Source organism: Oratosquilla oratoria, chromosome 20, assembly GCF_046742065.1.
Source record: "Oratosquilla oratoria isolate Oo_2021 chromosome 20, ASM4674206v1, whole genome shotgun sequence".
NCBI classification, from domain to species: domain Eukaryota; kingdom Metazoa; phylum Arthropoda; class Malacostraca; order Stomatopoda; family Squillidae; genus Oratosquilla; species Oratosquilla oratoria.
In genome coordinates, this window is record NC_134796.1 from 24,963,449 (window position 1) to 24,979,539 (window position 16,091).

Here is a 16,091-nt window from a genome sequence, read left to right on the forward strand (position 1 = left end):
TGTTCCATCAAAAACGCCGCAAGATAAGGGAGGCGGTTTAGTATCAAAATGGTCTAGCCTATTGAGTGTTTCAACAAATCTATCAGCATCTATAGAGCTTGTAGAGTGATTATTGGATTTATTCCCTGCCATTTTAAATTCCTCAAATTCTGATAGACTTTCATCTATTTCCATATGATAGCCTACTTGCTTATCTACTTCACTAGTAAATGTGTCAAATTTCTTAACATCTACTTCATTTTCCTTTAGAAGATCTAAAATCTGTTCATCTTTAACTTTAATTTCACTTATAACTTGATCAATAATATCTAATTGTTTACTACAGAAATTAACGTTCAATGTCTTTTTACTAAGTGAATCCTTTAATTTATTAAGAATCAGAGTAACTTTTCTTTTAAGTATACCCCTTTCTCGTTTCAATTTAACCAATGCAGTCTCAAATCCAGCTTCATCCTTATCCTCATTATCATTATCACTTGTCATGATTAGACTGTATTGATACAAAGTACAAAAAAATATTCAGGTAGTTCTAGCCTATACATAAAACAATTCAATTTCACTAAACATACGCCATAATTCAACTACACAAACCAACCTGGACACAAGGTTTCCACTAAGAACAAATAGGCCGTAGTATACACTAGGCGAACTTGACAAACTCATTTAATTGAACTCTTGAAACTATTATATAAAACAACTCAATTTACTTACGAATATGTGAAGCCTTTTAATAATAATCGGCACAGTGAATCAACAATTACTTTTTTATTATAAACAAATAGGCCCACTTAAAAGGCTCGAATACTGAATCAATTCACGGAGGCTATGGCGAATTAGATTATGCCGAGTCTTGATGTTAATAAATCCTCTCTTTAAATATATTGGAAAAGGATCTGTTTTCCTCATCCAAACAAATAATTCTTACTATAGTTAAACTAATTCAAAAGAGAAAGTTGATCTTACCTTCTTCTTGATAATTTAGATGTAAATTTTAGAAAAGGCGGATTTTCGAGAGACCGGTTTTAACTCGGCCGAGTTATACTTACGTCCCTTTCGCCCTTTTAAGTTTATCCGTTATTTTCAATTATGTAATTTTATTCTTTAAAGAGAGGTTTCTCTTTACAGTTGGGAGTAAATGTTCCTCCGAAATTGATCTTCTGTAGTTTCAGTTGACACAAATTCTAAGCGTCTTAACTTGACGAAAACTATTATTTGAGTGAATCCGGTCGCAGGCCACACGCAATATCTATAATTTTCGCGACCATTGTTTACTTTTCACCGACCAGAATTTTCGGTATTTAATTCATACGTTTAAATTTTTTCAATAGACTACAAATTATCAGTAGCAATTGATCATTAACATTATTAATCACAGATTTTATCCAATAATTTAAATATACATAATTTATTACTTTAATGAAATTAAACTTCTAGAGTTCAATAAACGAGTTCAATATGACGTCACCTTTTACGTAATTTCTAATATTACATACCTGTAAAATAGTTTAGGTTGTTCCTTGCATTTTTCTATTACACTCATCCCTCGATTTAGCGGACCTCGAATTTGCAGACTTTTGATTTAGCAGACAAAAAAAGTGTGTCCAGTAGTAACAGTGAAATTCCGGACAAAGTCCGTAAAATGAAAATTTGTCTGATAGGTGTCCGGTAGTAACAGTCAAATACCGTACAAAGTCCGTAAAATTAAAATTTGTCTGATAGGTGTCTGGTAGTAACAGTCAAATAGTACCAGACAAAGTCTGTAAAATGAAAATTTGTCCTATAGGTGTCTGGTAGTAACATATGTGCACGCCGAAACCTAACAGTGTGGTTCAATTTCTTCTTTATGTGTAATGTACATCATTATATGTACTGTAGCTTTTTATTACATATCTAATACGTATGTGCACGCCAAAACCTAACAGACAATTTTCTATGTAACGGACTTTGTCCGGTATCCAGTATTGGTGACGGGCAGACCTGATTTTCAAATAACGGACTTCTGCAAATAACGAACAAGGTTCTGCACTCATTTGTCCATTAAATATCTTTCATAGTTTCTCTTTTTGTCTCTACACATTTTTACATAATCATTTCTTAGTTTGAGTCATTTACTATTTTTTTTTTTTTTTTTTTTTTTTTTTTTTTTTTTTCCATCCTTTCCAAGCTTTGTATCTTTTATCCTTAGCTTCACTACATTTTTTGTACCAGCTTTTTATGTATACTCTTTCTTGCTTTTGTTGTGGTACATATTTGTTCATTCCCTCATTATAAATTTCTTTTAGTATATTCCATTTCTCTTCCATCTTTGTTTCTTCATTTAGGAATTTATCCCAGTTTGCGTTACAAAAGAATTTTTTGAGTTTCTCAAAATTCGTTTTGTTGTACATTAGTCTTCCTTTTCTATGTTTCTCATTTCTTCTTAAGTCCATTTGCTCTTTTAGTTCAAATTCTATTAGTACATGGTCACTCTTTCCTATTGGAGTTTTGTAATCAATTCTGTCCACAATTTCAGGTTCTGATGTAAGTATTAAATCCAGTCTTGATGGTTCCTCATTGTTTCTGTATCTGGTATTTTCTTTTATCCACCGAGTCATTGTGTATTGAATAGTATGTTTCTGCAGAGGTCTTCCCCACCCTTCACTGTCATTTCTTCCCAACATATTTCTTTTGAATTAAAATCACCCATAATTACTCTATTTCCTCTTTCAGTATATTATTTAGTTCATATTTTGTATCTTCCAATAGTTTGGAATGATTGCTTTCTGTCCAGTACTGTATTTTGGGGAGCACATACACTACTACAAATTTTCTACTTTTCATGTAATTGCTTTCAACTTTTATCACAATTGATTCTACATTGTTTTTTCCTCCTGTTATCTTTGTCTTATTTAAGTCTTTCCTAGTCAAAAATAATACTCCCCCACCCTGTTTTTCCTTTCTATTCTTCGTCCAACAGTTGTATAGACCTTGTCTCACAGTATTTGGTGGTAGAGTATTTTTTTTATTTAGTTTCTACTATTCCCATTATGTCTGGTTTTTCTAATGCCAGATAGTCATTTAAGTCATTCAGTCCTGAAATCATTCCGTCTATGTTGGTATAGGCTAACTTTAATTTTTTTTTCCTTTCTCGTCTTTTTCTGTCTACTTTGTTTCCTTTTTCTTGATATACCATTTTCTCAGCCTCAGGTCCACCACTCTCCAAAAAAATATATTCTTTTCAATCTCAATTCTCTCTTAATTTTTTTCATTTGCTTCATTTCTAAGTTCCTTTTCTTTCTCTTTTTCTTTATCACTCATTTATTTTTTTTATCCATACATTTTTGTAATATTTGCTGGTTTTGTTCTAGATAGTACTTCCTCTGCAATCATTTGTGACCTAAGTTTTACTTTTAGTGACCTATATTGTTTTTCTTTTGAGTATCTTCCTATTTATTATGTCTCCTCAATTTCTTTATCTATACTTTGTCCTTCCTCTTGAATCTCTTTCAGAATTTCTTTAGCAATCTCTTTCTCTCTGATATCTAGGAACATCATGTTTCTCTTTAATACCATAGATTGCAATGCATCTTTTTTTATCCACTGTGTCCCTGACCAAATTACCTTTCTCTTTAATTACTTGAATTACCATTTCCTAAGGTTTGGGTCTTTTAATGTGCATGGAGGTGGTACAAATGAGAGTAAAAGGGAAGAGATAGGCATTATGCTTGTGAGAAGAAAGATGGATTTGCTGGCTTTAAGTAAAACTAAAATGAAAGGGAGGGACGAGTGTGAGTTTGAGTGTAGTTGGGAGGTACTCAGGAGTGAAGAGGGGATGAGAGTGAGAAGGGGTGGCTATACTAGTAAGTGAAGAGATAGGTGAGCATGTAGTGGAGTGGAAGGAGGTTTCTTCAAGGTTGATGTGGATGAAGGGAGTTGTGGGTTTTTGTAAGTGCGTATGGGCCTGGTAGTAAGAAGAGTGTAGAGGAAAGGGAGGCGTTTTGGGTAGATTTAAATGACTGCATAGAAGGATTAGGGAGAAAGGTCAATGTAGATGTTTTGGGAGACCTAAATGCTAGGGTAGGAAACGAACCAATAGATGGAGTAATTGGGAAGTATGGAGTTCCAGGTAAAAATCGTAGTGGAGAATTGATGGTGATGTGTCTTGAAAGAGTTGATGATAACAAATACAGTGATAAGGAAGAAAGTCAAGCATAAGTACACATGGGAGAGGGTGGTGGATGGAAGGGTGGCAGATAGAGCATTAATGGACTATATAGTGGTGACCAGGAGTATGGTAGGAAGAGTTAAGGATGTACATGTTCTAAGGGGAGAGAGTGGGGAAATATCAGATCATTTTCTGGTGGAAGGTAAATTGAAAGTGAGGAATAGGTGGAGAAAGGAAAAGGGCAGAAGGTAGGGAGGTACTTAGAGTGAACTGCTTAAATGAGAAAGAAAAGGAGAATGAGTATAAGAAGAAGTTGAGAGAGGAGGGGAGGTAGTGAAGGATAGAGTAGAACTAGGAGTGGAGGAGGAACGGGGATGGTTCAAGGAGGGAGTCATAAGGTGTGCAAGGATGGTGTGTGGAACAAGGAGGGTGGGAGGAAATAGAAGGAAGGGTAATGAGAGGTGGGATGAGGAAGCAAAGAAAGGTGTAGAAGAGAAGAAGCAGGCATTCATAGATTGGCTACAGATTAGGACGTGGGAATCGTGTGAGAGGTACAAAGTAAAGAGAAGGAAAGTTAAGCATAAGATAAAGGAAGCAAAGAGGAGAGCAGATGTGAAATGGGGTAAGAGTATGACAGAAAATTTTGAAAGTAATAAAAAGATGTTTTGGAAGGAAATTAAAAGAGGAAGAGGAGGTGAATCAAGTAGAGAAGGAAAAGTAAAAGGTGCAAATGGAGAGATGATAATGGAAGAGAAGGCAGTGAGAGGAAGGTGGGCAGTGTATTTTAGGGAGTTGCTAAATGTGAAGGAGGATAGGGAGGGAAAAGTAGTTGCAGTGGGAAGCGCTAAGAAAATGAGAGTGATGAGTGAGGAAAATGGAAGAGAAATAGGGAAGGATGAAGTGAAAGCAGCTGTTAAGATGATGAGAGAAGGTAAGACACCTGGGTTGGATGGATGCCATGCAGAATGTCTGAAGAAAGGAGGTACAGTTATGGTGGACTGGCTGGTGAAGTTATTTAATGTTTGTTTAATAGAGGGTAGAGTGCCGGAGGACTGGAAGAGTGCCTGTATAGTTCCACTTTACAAAGGAAAGGGGGAGAAGTGTGAGTGTAGTAATTTCAGAGGGATCAGCTTGTTGAGTGTAGTTGGGAAGGCTTATGGGAGGGTCTTGATTGAGAGGATTAGGAGAGGAAGAGAGGGAGTAATTGGTGAGGAACAGTGTAGGTTTAGGACAGGTAGGGGTTGCATAAATCAGATTTTTGAGTTAAGACAGATATGTAAGCTATAGGAAAAGGTAAAGAATATATATATATATATATATTTTTTTTTTTTTTTGTGAATCTGCAAAAGGCTTATGACAGGGTAGACAGGAAGGCATTGTGGGAGGTATTGTAGATATACAGGATAGGAGGAAAGCTGTTAAGAACAGTCAAGAGTTTTTATGAGAGTAGTAAAACGTGTGTTAGTATTAGAAATGGAGAGAGTGAGTGGTTTGAGGTAAAGGTGGGACTTTGTCAGGGATGTCTTATGTTGCTCTCTCTGTTCAATCTTTACATGGATAGGGTGGTGTGAGAGGTAAATGCAAGGGTAGTGGGTCAGGGATTGGAGATGGTTAAAGAAAGTGGAGAAAAGTGGGAGATTGGCCAGTTGTTGTTTGCTGATGACACTGCACTTGTAGTAGGATCAGAGGAGGGATTGAGGAAGTTAGTGACTGAGTTTGGGAAGGTTGTGCAAAAGAAGGAAGTTGAAAATGAATGTGAGTAAAAGTAAGGTGATGAGATGCACAAGGGGAGAAAGTGGCAGCAGACTGGAAGTGAGTATTAAGGTAGAGAGACTGGATGAAGTGGATATTTTTAGATACTTGGGTGCAAATATGGCAGGAAAGGGAGGAGTGGAGGTAGAGGTCAAATGTAGATTGAGAGAAGCAATAAATGCCTTAGTGGATTAGAAAGTGTAATGAGAAATAGACATTTAGGAATGGAAGCTAAAAGGAGATTGTATAGAGTGAGAAATGAGGAGGTGAGGAGGAGAACAGGGGTGGAAAAGGAGTTGGGAGATAGGGTTGATGAAAGAGTATTAGAATGGTTTGGACACATGGAAAGAATGAGTGAAAAAAGATTAGTAAAAGGTGTGAAAGGCAGAGGTGGGAGGAGTGAACATGAGGTGTCGACCTAGGATAAGAAGGATGGGGTAAAAGGGGAATTGGGAAAGAGAGGAATGTCTGTTGAGGAAGGATGGGAGAGGACAGAAGATAGGGGAGAATGGAGAATGGTTGTGTATGGATGATGCTGTGATGCATGAGGGGGAATGGATGGGGGGGTGGGGGTGAGGGAGTATGTGTGAGAAATAAATTGATGCAGCCCAAAGGGCTCCCCATCTCCTTTTCTGTATGAGGGAAGGGAGTGGTGGGGTTGCCGATTTAATGAAGCAGCTATGCTGTGGATGTGCTGTGTCTTGTGACACTGCTTCTGACCGAGGGCAGTGGATAAGATGCAGGGATGACCCATCATCCAGGAGGAGCCAAGATAAGAGGGAGGGAAGAGGGTGGAAGGGAGTGGAGTATGTTAGGGATGGAATGGGTGGAAGTGGTATTTATGCCTTTGTTTTTTTGGCTTTCTCTTGTAAGGGAGAAAAAGCCTTTGGTATATGTAAGTATGGGTGCTAAATGTGAAGGAGGATAGGGAGGGAAAGGTAGTTGCAGTGGGAATCACTAAAAAAAATTATAGTGATGAATTAGGAAAATGGAGGAGAAATAAGGAATGATGAAGTGAAAACCATTATTAAAATGATGAGAGCAGGTAAGGCACCAGGATTGGATGGGTGTCATGCGGAGTGTCTAAAAAAGGGAGATACAATGATGGTGGACTGGCTGGTGAGGTTGTTTAATGTTTGTCTAAAAGAGGGTAGAATACTGGAGGAGTGCCTGTATAGTTCCATTATATAAGGGAAAAGGGGGCAAGTGTAAGTGTTGTAGTTTCAGAGGGATCATTTTGTTATTTGTAGCTGGGAAGGCTTATAGGAGTGTTTTGATTGAAAGGCTTAGGAGAGGAACAGAGAGAATAATTGGTGAAGAACATTGGGTGCTTATGACAGGTAGGGGTTGCGTGGATTAGATTTTTGTGGTAAGACAGATATGTGAAAAAGCTTTAGGGAAAGGTAAGGATGTTTTTGGGCTTTTATGGATTTGGAAAAGGCTTATGACAGGGTAGACAGGAAGGCACATACATGGGATAGGAGGAAAGCTGGTAAGAGCAGTCAAGAGTTTTTATAAGAGTAGTAGAGCCTGTGTTAGAATTAGAAGTGGAGAGAATGAGTGGTTTGAGGTAAAGGGCATTATGTCGCCCTGGCTATTCAATTTATGCATGGATGGGGTGGTGTGAGATGTAAATACAAGGGAAATGGTTCGGGGATATGAGACGGTTAAAGAAAATTTAGAAAAGTGAGAGATAAGCCAGTTGTTGCTTAGTGACAATGCTGTGTTTGTGATCAGAGGAGAGATTAAGGAAGTTAGTGAGAGAGTTTGGAAATGTATGAAAGAAGGAAGTTGAAGATAAATGTGGATAAAAGTAAGGTGATGAGATGTACAAAGGGAGAATGTGACAGCAAATTGGAAGTAAGTATTGTATTAAGGTAGAGAGACTGGAGGAAGTGGATAGCTTTAGATACTTAGATGGGAATGTGGTGGGAAAGGGAGGAGTGGAGGTGAAGGTAGAATGTAGATTAAGAGAAGGAAGTAAATGCCTTGGTGGGTTAAAAAGTGTAATGAGAAATGGACATTTGGGAATGGATGCTAAGAGGTGATTGTATGGAGTGATTGTCCCAACAGCACTATATGGGGCAGAAATATGGAACATAAGAGGAGGAGGAGTTTGAATGTATTTACCTAGTTGTATTTTGCGGGAGAAGAGCTATGCTCATAGTGACCCGCAGTTGTATCTTTCCGCATCCAGTTCTTTCTTAAAATCGTGTATAGTTTTAGCACTCACCGTTTTCTCTTTCAATTTGTTCCATGTATCCATTACTCTGTGTGGAAAGCTGTTCTTTTTCAGATTTCTTCTGTAACTGTCTTAAGTGTCTTCTCATATCCTCTTGTATTTCTTCTGTCCCATTTAAGTAGGTCATCCCTATCAAGGATTTCCATCCCTTTCATAATTCTGTAGATGGTTACAAAATCACCTCTTTCTCTTCTTTGTTCCAGAGTTGATAAGTTTAGTTTGTCCAATCTTTGTATGTCAAATTGCTAAGTGTTGGTGCCATCTTTGTCATTGCTCTTTGATTTTTTTTTTTTTTCTTCTTCTTTCCATAGTGATGCTGCATATTTTAATTTTGGTCTTACCAGTGTAACTAGTAGCCTCTTTACCATTTTCTCATCCATGTAGTCAAAGGTCACTTTCATTGCTCTTATTAAATTGTAAGTTATGTTTACATGTTTGTCTGGTGTCATGTCATTTGAAATAATTAGTCCTAGGTCTCTTTCTGAGTTTACTTTTGTAACTTCCTTTGTATAGATTTTGTATTGACCCGATATTCTATTTTTGCTTTTTCCAAGTTCCATTATATTACATTTCTTAATGTTGAAATTCACTTCATTCTTTACACTCCATTTCCAGACTTTGTCCAGGTCTTCTTGAAAAAATTTGCAATCTTCTTCTGTACTTACTCTCTTCAATAGTTTCGCATCATCTGCAAAGAAGTTCATATAACATTTGATGCCTTCATCCATGTCGTTTATATAAACAGCAAACATTATCAGAGCCAATACAGAGCCTTGGGGGACTGTGCTTATCGTATTTACTCAATTTGAATTCTTTTCTCCAAGTACCTCTCATTTTTCTTCCGTTCAAGAAGTCTTTCATCCATTCCAATAATTTTCCATTGTTTCAAATTTTCTTAGTAGCTTTTTGTGTGGTACATACATATACCAAGGCTTTTTTTCCCCCTTACCAGGGGGGTAGCCAAAAAGGACAAGGCACAAAAACATTCCCACCCATTTCATCCCCGAAAACACTCCACACCTCTCCACCCTCCCTCCCATCTTAGCACCTCCTAGATGACGGGTCATCCCTGCACCCTGTCCACTGCCCTGGGTCAGAAGCAGTGTCGCAGGACACAGCACATCCACAGCAAGGCCGCTTCATTAAATCGGTGACCCCCCCTCTCCGTCCCCCCGTATAAAGGAGAGGACGGGGAGAAATCCCTTCGGGCTGCGTTAAAAATTTTTGCTCACACACACTACCTCACCCCCATTCCCCCGTCCAATCCACCTCATGCATCACAACATTTTCCATATACAACCATTCTCCATTCACCCCTGTCTTCTGTCCTCTCCCGACATTCCCCTCTTCCCCAAAGCCCCCTTCACCCCATCCATCCATCTCATCCTAGGACGTCCCCTCATGTTCACTCCCTCCACATCTGCCTTCCATACCTCCTTTACTAGTCTTTCTTCACTCATTCTTTCCATGTGTCCAAACCATCCTAATACTCTTTCATCCACCCTATCTCCCAGCTCCCTTTCCACCCCTGTTCTCCTCCTCACTTCCTCATTTCTCAATCTATCTAGCCTAGTAACCCCCATCATACTTCTCAGACACTTCATCTCAATCACATTCAAGTTCCTTCTCTCTTCCTCTCTCATGTTCCATGTTTCTGCTCCATACAGTGCTGTTGGCACAATCACTCCTTCATACAGTCTCCTCTTAGCATCCATTCCCAGATTCCTATTCCTCATTACACTTTTTAAACCACCAAGGCATTTACTCGCTTCTCTCAATCTACATTCTACCTCCACCTTCACTCCACCCTTTCCTGCCACATTTGCACCCAAGTATCTAAAACTATCCACTTCCTCCAGTTGCTCTCCCTTTGCTCACTTCCAGATTACTGCCACTTTCACCCCTTGTACATCTCATCACCTTACTTTTACCCACATTTATCTTCAGCTTTCTTCTATCACACACTCTCCCAAACTCTGTCACCAGCTTCCTCAATCCCTCCTCCGATCCTGCCACAAGCGCAGTGTTGTCCGCAAACAACAGCTGGCTCACCTCCCACTTTTCTCCATTTTCCTTAACCATCTCCAATCCCTGACCCACTACCCTTGCATTCACCTCTCGCACCACCCCATCCATGTATAAGTTGAACAGCCAGGGTGACATAACGCATACCTGACGAAGTCCTACCTTTACCTCAAACCACTCACTCTCTTCATTTCTAATCCTGACACAAGCTCTACTACTCTCATAAAAACTCTTGACAGCTCCCAAAAGCTTTCCTCCTATCCCGTATATCCGCATAACCTCCCACAGTGCCTTTCTGTCTACCCTGTCGTAAGCCTTTTCCAGATCCATAAAGGCCCAGAAAACATCCTTCCCCTTACCTATAGCTTTCTCACATATGTCTTACCACAAAAATCTGATCTACACAACCTCTACCTGTCCTAAACCCACATTGTTCCTCACCAATTACTCCCTCTGTTCCTCTCCTAATCCTCTCAATCAAGATCCTCCCATAAGCCTTCCCAACTACACTTAACAAGCTAATCCCTCTGAAACTACTACATTCACACTTGTCCCCCTTTCCCTTGTAAAGTGGAACTATACACGCGCTCCTCCAGTCCTCTGGCACTCTACCTTCTCTCCAGCAAACATTAAATAACCTCACCAACCAGTCCACCATCACTATACCTCCTTTTTTAAGACATTCTGCATGGCATCCATCCAGACCAGGTGCCTTACCTGCTTTCATCAAAAAAGGGACGGGGATTGGGACTAGGCATCCCTCTCCTTGTAGCCCTACAGGGCACATTCCTAGAAAAAAAGGCAGAGGCATAAGAGGGGCTGGAGGGCCTCGGTCCAGCACCCTAAGGTTTTTGTGTGGTACTTTGTCAAAAGCCATTTTGTAAGTCCAGGAAGGCACAATCTGCCCAACCATTTCTTTCTTGTATTATTTCTATTAATCTTGCATAAAAGCATATTAAATTTGTATTACATGATCTTCCACTTCTAAATCCAAATTGGTTTGGGTTTCGTATGTTGTTCTCTTCCAAGTGTTTAGTCCATTCATTTTTGATAACTTTTGCATATTTTTGCAATTGTCCTTGTAAGGGATACTGGTCTATAGTTTGTTGGATTTTCTTTATCTCCTCCTGTTTATATTGGTACAATATTTGCATTTTTCCAATCTTGTGGTACAGTACTTTCCCTTTCTTGAATGAAGTCAATTATCTTGTGTATTTTATCTGAGTTCATCTATACATTCTTTTAATATCCAGTTCGCTATTCTGTCAGCCCATATGACTTTCTGACATCAAGTTTTTTTTTTATTTGGTCCCTTATTTCTTTCTGTGTCACCATTATTTCTTTCATTTTGGGGGATCCTTCTTGCTGTCATTCATCCCACATTCATGAGCTTTCAGTTGTAAATACAGACTTAAAGTGTCTGTAGCTTTTTCTACATCTATGCATTCTTTGTTTCCCTCATGCATTTTTACTATTTCATGTTTGTCTTTTAGTTTATTGTTTACATATCTGTAAAATAGTTTAGGTTTGTCTTTGCATTTGTCTATTATATCTATTTCATAGTTTCTTTTTTCCTCTCTATGTATGTTGACATATTCATATCTCAGTTTGATGTATGTTTGCCATTTAGTCAATTTTGTTTGTCCCGATTCCTTATTGCCATGCTAATGCTAATATCTCTATCTGTGTCCATAGTTTTATCGATTGCTCCCCCTTCCTTCCTAAATACTGAGAATATATCAGTGTTGTACCTGTAATTCATCCCCAGAGTAACATTTAAACATGTTTTCTTAGGGATCACTCTTAATGGTGACTCACCTCTTGATATATCCAATCCCCTCTTGGTTGGTTCGTTGATCCTTATTTCATCATTGCTACTCTCCATTCTGTGCTAAAACTATGATTTCCAAGAACTGGACTGGATACGTTACTGGTCACACAAAAACATATTGTTATATCCCGAAAATGACAAGGCATTTTTCCTGAATCAGCAACAAAGTGCTAGTGCAAAGCTCAATGTTAGCACCTCCTTCCTCTGTGACAGCGTAAGTAAATGTGTTTGAGATGAAATGCCTGAGAAGTATGATAGAGGTTACTAGGCTGGATAGAGTAAGAAACTAGGAGGTGAGGAGGAGAACAAGGTTGGAAAGGGAGTTGGGAGATAGGGTTAATGAAAGAGTATTGGGATGGTTTGAACACATGGAAGGAAGGAATGAAGAAAGATTAGTAAAAGAGGTGTGGAAGGCAGAGGTAGAAGGAGTGAACATGAGAGGGCAATCGAGGATGAGATGGATGGGTGGGATAAAAGGGGCATTGGGAAAGAGGGGAATGTCTGTTGAGGAAGGAAGGGAGAAGACAGAAGATTGGGGTGAATGGAGAATGGTTGTGTATGGATGATATTGAGATGCATGGAAGGGAGTGGGTGGGGAGGGAGCATGCTTGAATGATATTCTTAACACAACTGGAAAGGATTTCTCCCCTTATTCTCTTTTTCTGCATAAGGAGACAGAGGGGGGTTGCCAATTAATTGAAACAACCTTGCTGTGGATGTGCTGTGTCTTGCTCCATTGCTTCTGACCCAGGGTAGTGGATGAGATGCAGGGATGACCCATCATCTAGGAGGTGCCAAAATAAGAGGGTGGGAGGGGGTGAATGGGAGTGGAGTATGTGGGGATGGAATGGGTGGGAGTGGATTTTATGCCCTTGTTTTATGGCTGCATCCGTAAGGGGGAAAAAGCTGTTGGTATGTGTGTGTATGTATGTATAATGTATGAGAATAGAATGGGTGGGAATGGGTGCATGCCTTTGACCTGGCTACTTCCTGCATAAGGTAGAAGAAGCCCTTGGTATATTGATAGATAGGTAATGTATGGAACCATACTACCTGTACCCATCTTTGTTTCTGCCCCAGCAATTTCTACTCAGGATTAATCTTGTGGAAAGTCACTTTCTTCAGACATTTGGTCATTTTCAACTTGTGTACAATATTTAAAACTGTGTTACATGCTTTTGCCTGCATTGATTCTTCTCAACCTTATACATGAATAACCTCTTTATAATGGTATAAATTGTGTTCGTCAGAATTCAAAAATTATTAACCAACTAAATGGAGGTAGCCAAGTCAAGGCACGTACCTATTCCCATCCTTCCACTCCCACCCTTCCACTCCCACCCTTCCACTCCTACCCTTCCACTCTCATCCACCACCCATTGTTTCCTTCTCATCTTAACTCCTCAAGGATGAAGGATCATTCTGGTCTCTTGCCCACTGCCCAGTTCCAAAGCAATGCAGCAAGACATACCACATTCATAGCAGGGCGGCTTCAATTACATGACGACCATCCCTCTTCATCCCCTCATGCAGAAAATAGAGAAGACTAGGAGAGATCTATTTGGGTTGCATCAGAATATCATCCATACACATATTTGTAATATATTTTTCTTTTCTTTTCCAGAATACTGGATGTTTGGAATGTACATAAACCCTTTTTTAGTGACTTTGGCTATCATGTACACCTTGAAAACATCATTAGTCCTCAGGAACCTCAGGGGAATTCTGTCATCACCTGTAGTATAAACCCTGCCCAGTTGACTATGCCTGGGGAGTATCGGATACGAATTTTCAATGACACAGTGAGTGGATTTTTCAGAATTGTTCATATGCTCTATTATGAAAATAAAGGATTCATTTGATTTTCATAAAGGTGTTCTGGAAGCTGATGTTTTATCAGCCTATTTGGCTGAATTATGTGAACCTTGCATAAGCCCCTGACCTCACTAAGACATAGCACAACACCATAGAAACTGTACAGAACAAAACCCTAAAGATAATTACAGGGTGCACAAGTGCAACACCTACAGACCATCTACAGTTCTACACCATGAAACAAAAGTTCTCAAAGTCAAGGATCACTTTGACATGAGAGGCACACAAACACTTGCTGCAGCCTCCAGAAACACAGCCCACCCACTGCACTACATGGCAGAACACCGATATCACAAACAAATATTCTGTTCTCTTCCTCCACAACCCCTATACACTCATCTCCAGAAGCATATCCATAATCATATCTGATAGACCAAACTTGCTCCAGTCACCACTTTCTTTATATTGGGTACCCAGCACTCCACATTGTAGAGTCAATAACACTGCCACCTGATGTCAGTTCACTGAACCACACAAATCCAATATGGCTGCCCTCAGCCAAATGACAACAATGAACACTCCAACAATATCACTATCTGCTCCATCAACAGACTGAAAGACAAGACACTGCTGCATGTCTGATCCCCAGATATCCATTCCTCTGAATCTTCTGTCTTTCAAGAGGAGAGTCCACCTTACCTGGCTGCAGCATGGCCACTATCCAGCCCCTCTAAGTTACCAGAGGTGGCTGGGTGACTGCATGACTGCATCACAGATAACTGTCCAGGATGTAACACTTTACCCAATACTATACAACACATTATGGAAAATGACATTGTACACAATTACACATGCTAACAACATAACATATACTCTAAAAGGAATTTGTGGGAAAACCCTGTTCCAACCATGGCATTCCTCAGAGAGATAGGACTGCTTGGCCACAGTCTAGGGAATGACACCAACAACAACTGTATTGTCTTCAACTTGAGCATTGTGGTGGGGGACAGGCATGAACATTCATCCATTGTTGCTGAGATGAAAGAGGCATTAAATGGGTTTTATAGTAGGGCATGTAATCACCTGATTGTACCTATTTATAGTATACAGGAGAGGAGCTACACTTATGGGGTCCTATCACTTCTCTCCCATTTAACATACCTCATTCTGAATTCATGTATAGTTCAAAACTTGTGTTATATCATCTAGGCTATTCCTGAGGTTTATGCATCTTTATGGAAAACTAGTTTTGAGAGATCTTGGGCCCAATCCAGAGACTGAGTGTCAGCCCCTCAGGGCTGCACCTCCTTATGGAGGTAAGGGTATTAATGGGTTTTGAAAATGGGCACCTCTGTACATCTTGGAGGATCACCACAAACAGCCACTGTCATTGATCCCTGATCTGAACACCATAATCAAGGCCCTTCTTTCTCTTTAATCCTTTGATAATAGCAGATCTAGTACATGTAGTCTCTCCTCATATAACTTAGCTGCAAGGCTGAGAATAATTTTGGTTGTAGCTCTTTGTACTCAGTCAGCCCTGCTAATATCATTCATTTTGTGCAGGGACCATACCATTGCTGCATATTCTAATCAAGAGGGGATTAGGATAGCTCATGATTTTTTTTTTTTTTTTTTTTTTTTTTTTTTTTTTCTCAGTATTTCTTCATTCAAGTATCAAACCCCAGATAACAACACAATATCTCTTCTCTAAGTGACTTATGGTCCTGACTAGAGACTGTTGATGGCTTTCTGGTGGCCACAGGTCTGTACGGGGTGGCCACTGAAACCATATCAACAATGCAAAATACTGTATTAGTCACAATGTGAGAAAGCACTACAGAAACAAGCATGTGGTTGCTTTGTAAGCAGAATCAAGACTCACTCCAACACCAAGCCACGCCACCAAGCTCAGACTTGGCAGGAAAAACATACACGCTTAATATGAATACTTGGCTCTTACAATAATACATTAAATATACAATAATAAACAATATTACAAATAAGTATGTACAACACACAAGGAATATTATATGTCACCATTACATTGCTTGGCCACCACCACTCGGTGACCCCACCAAGCAAACGAGAAAAACAGTTGACCACAGCAAGACAAAATGGACAATATATATATCTGACTCCACACACACCACAGGGGAATGACAAAAGTATGGAAAGAAATTGGTTCATCGGCACACCCTATACATAAAAATAATATACATAATTACATGACATAAGGACAATACGTAGGAATGCATACATAAAACAAGAAGTTATATAAG

At 39.3% G+C, this 16,091-nt stretch overlaps 1 protein-coding gene across 3 annotated transcripts in view; it reads left to right on the top strand.

The window, feature by feature from the left end:
* The window catches only part of LOC143036412 (uncharacterized), a 362,560-nt gene that overhangs the window by 114,737 nt on the left and 231,732 nt on the right, over window positions 1-16,091 (top strand). For all 3 annotated transcript variants that reach the window (XM_076203749.1, XM_076203748.1, XM_076203747.1), the window contains one exon: window positions 13,619-13,796. In XM_076203749.1, coding sequence (XP_076059864.1) covers window positions 13,619-13,796 — 178 coding nt within the window. The remainder of the gene's footprint in view (window positions 1-13,618; window positions 13,797-16,091) is intronic.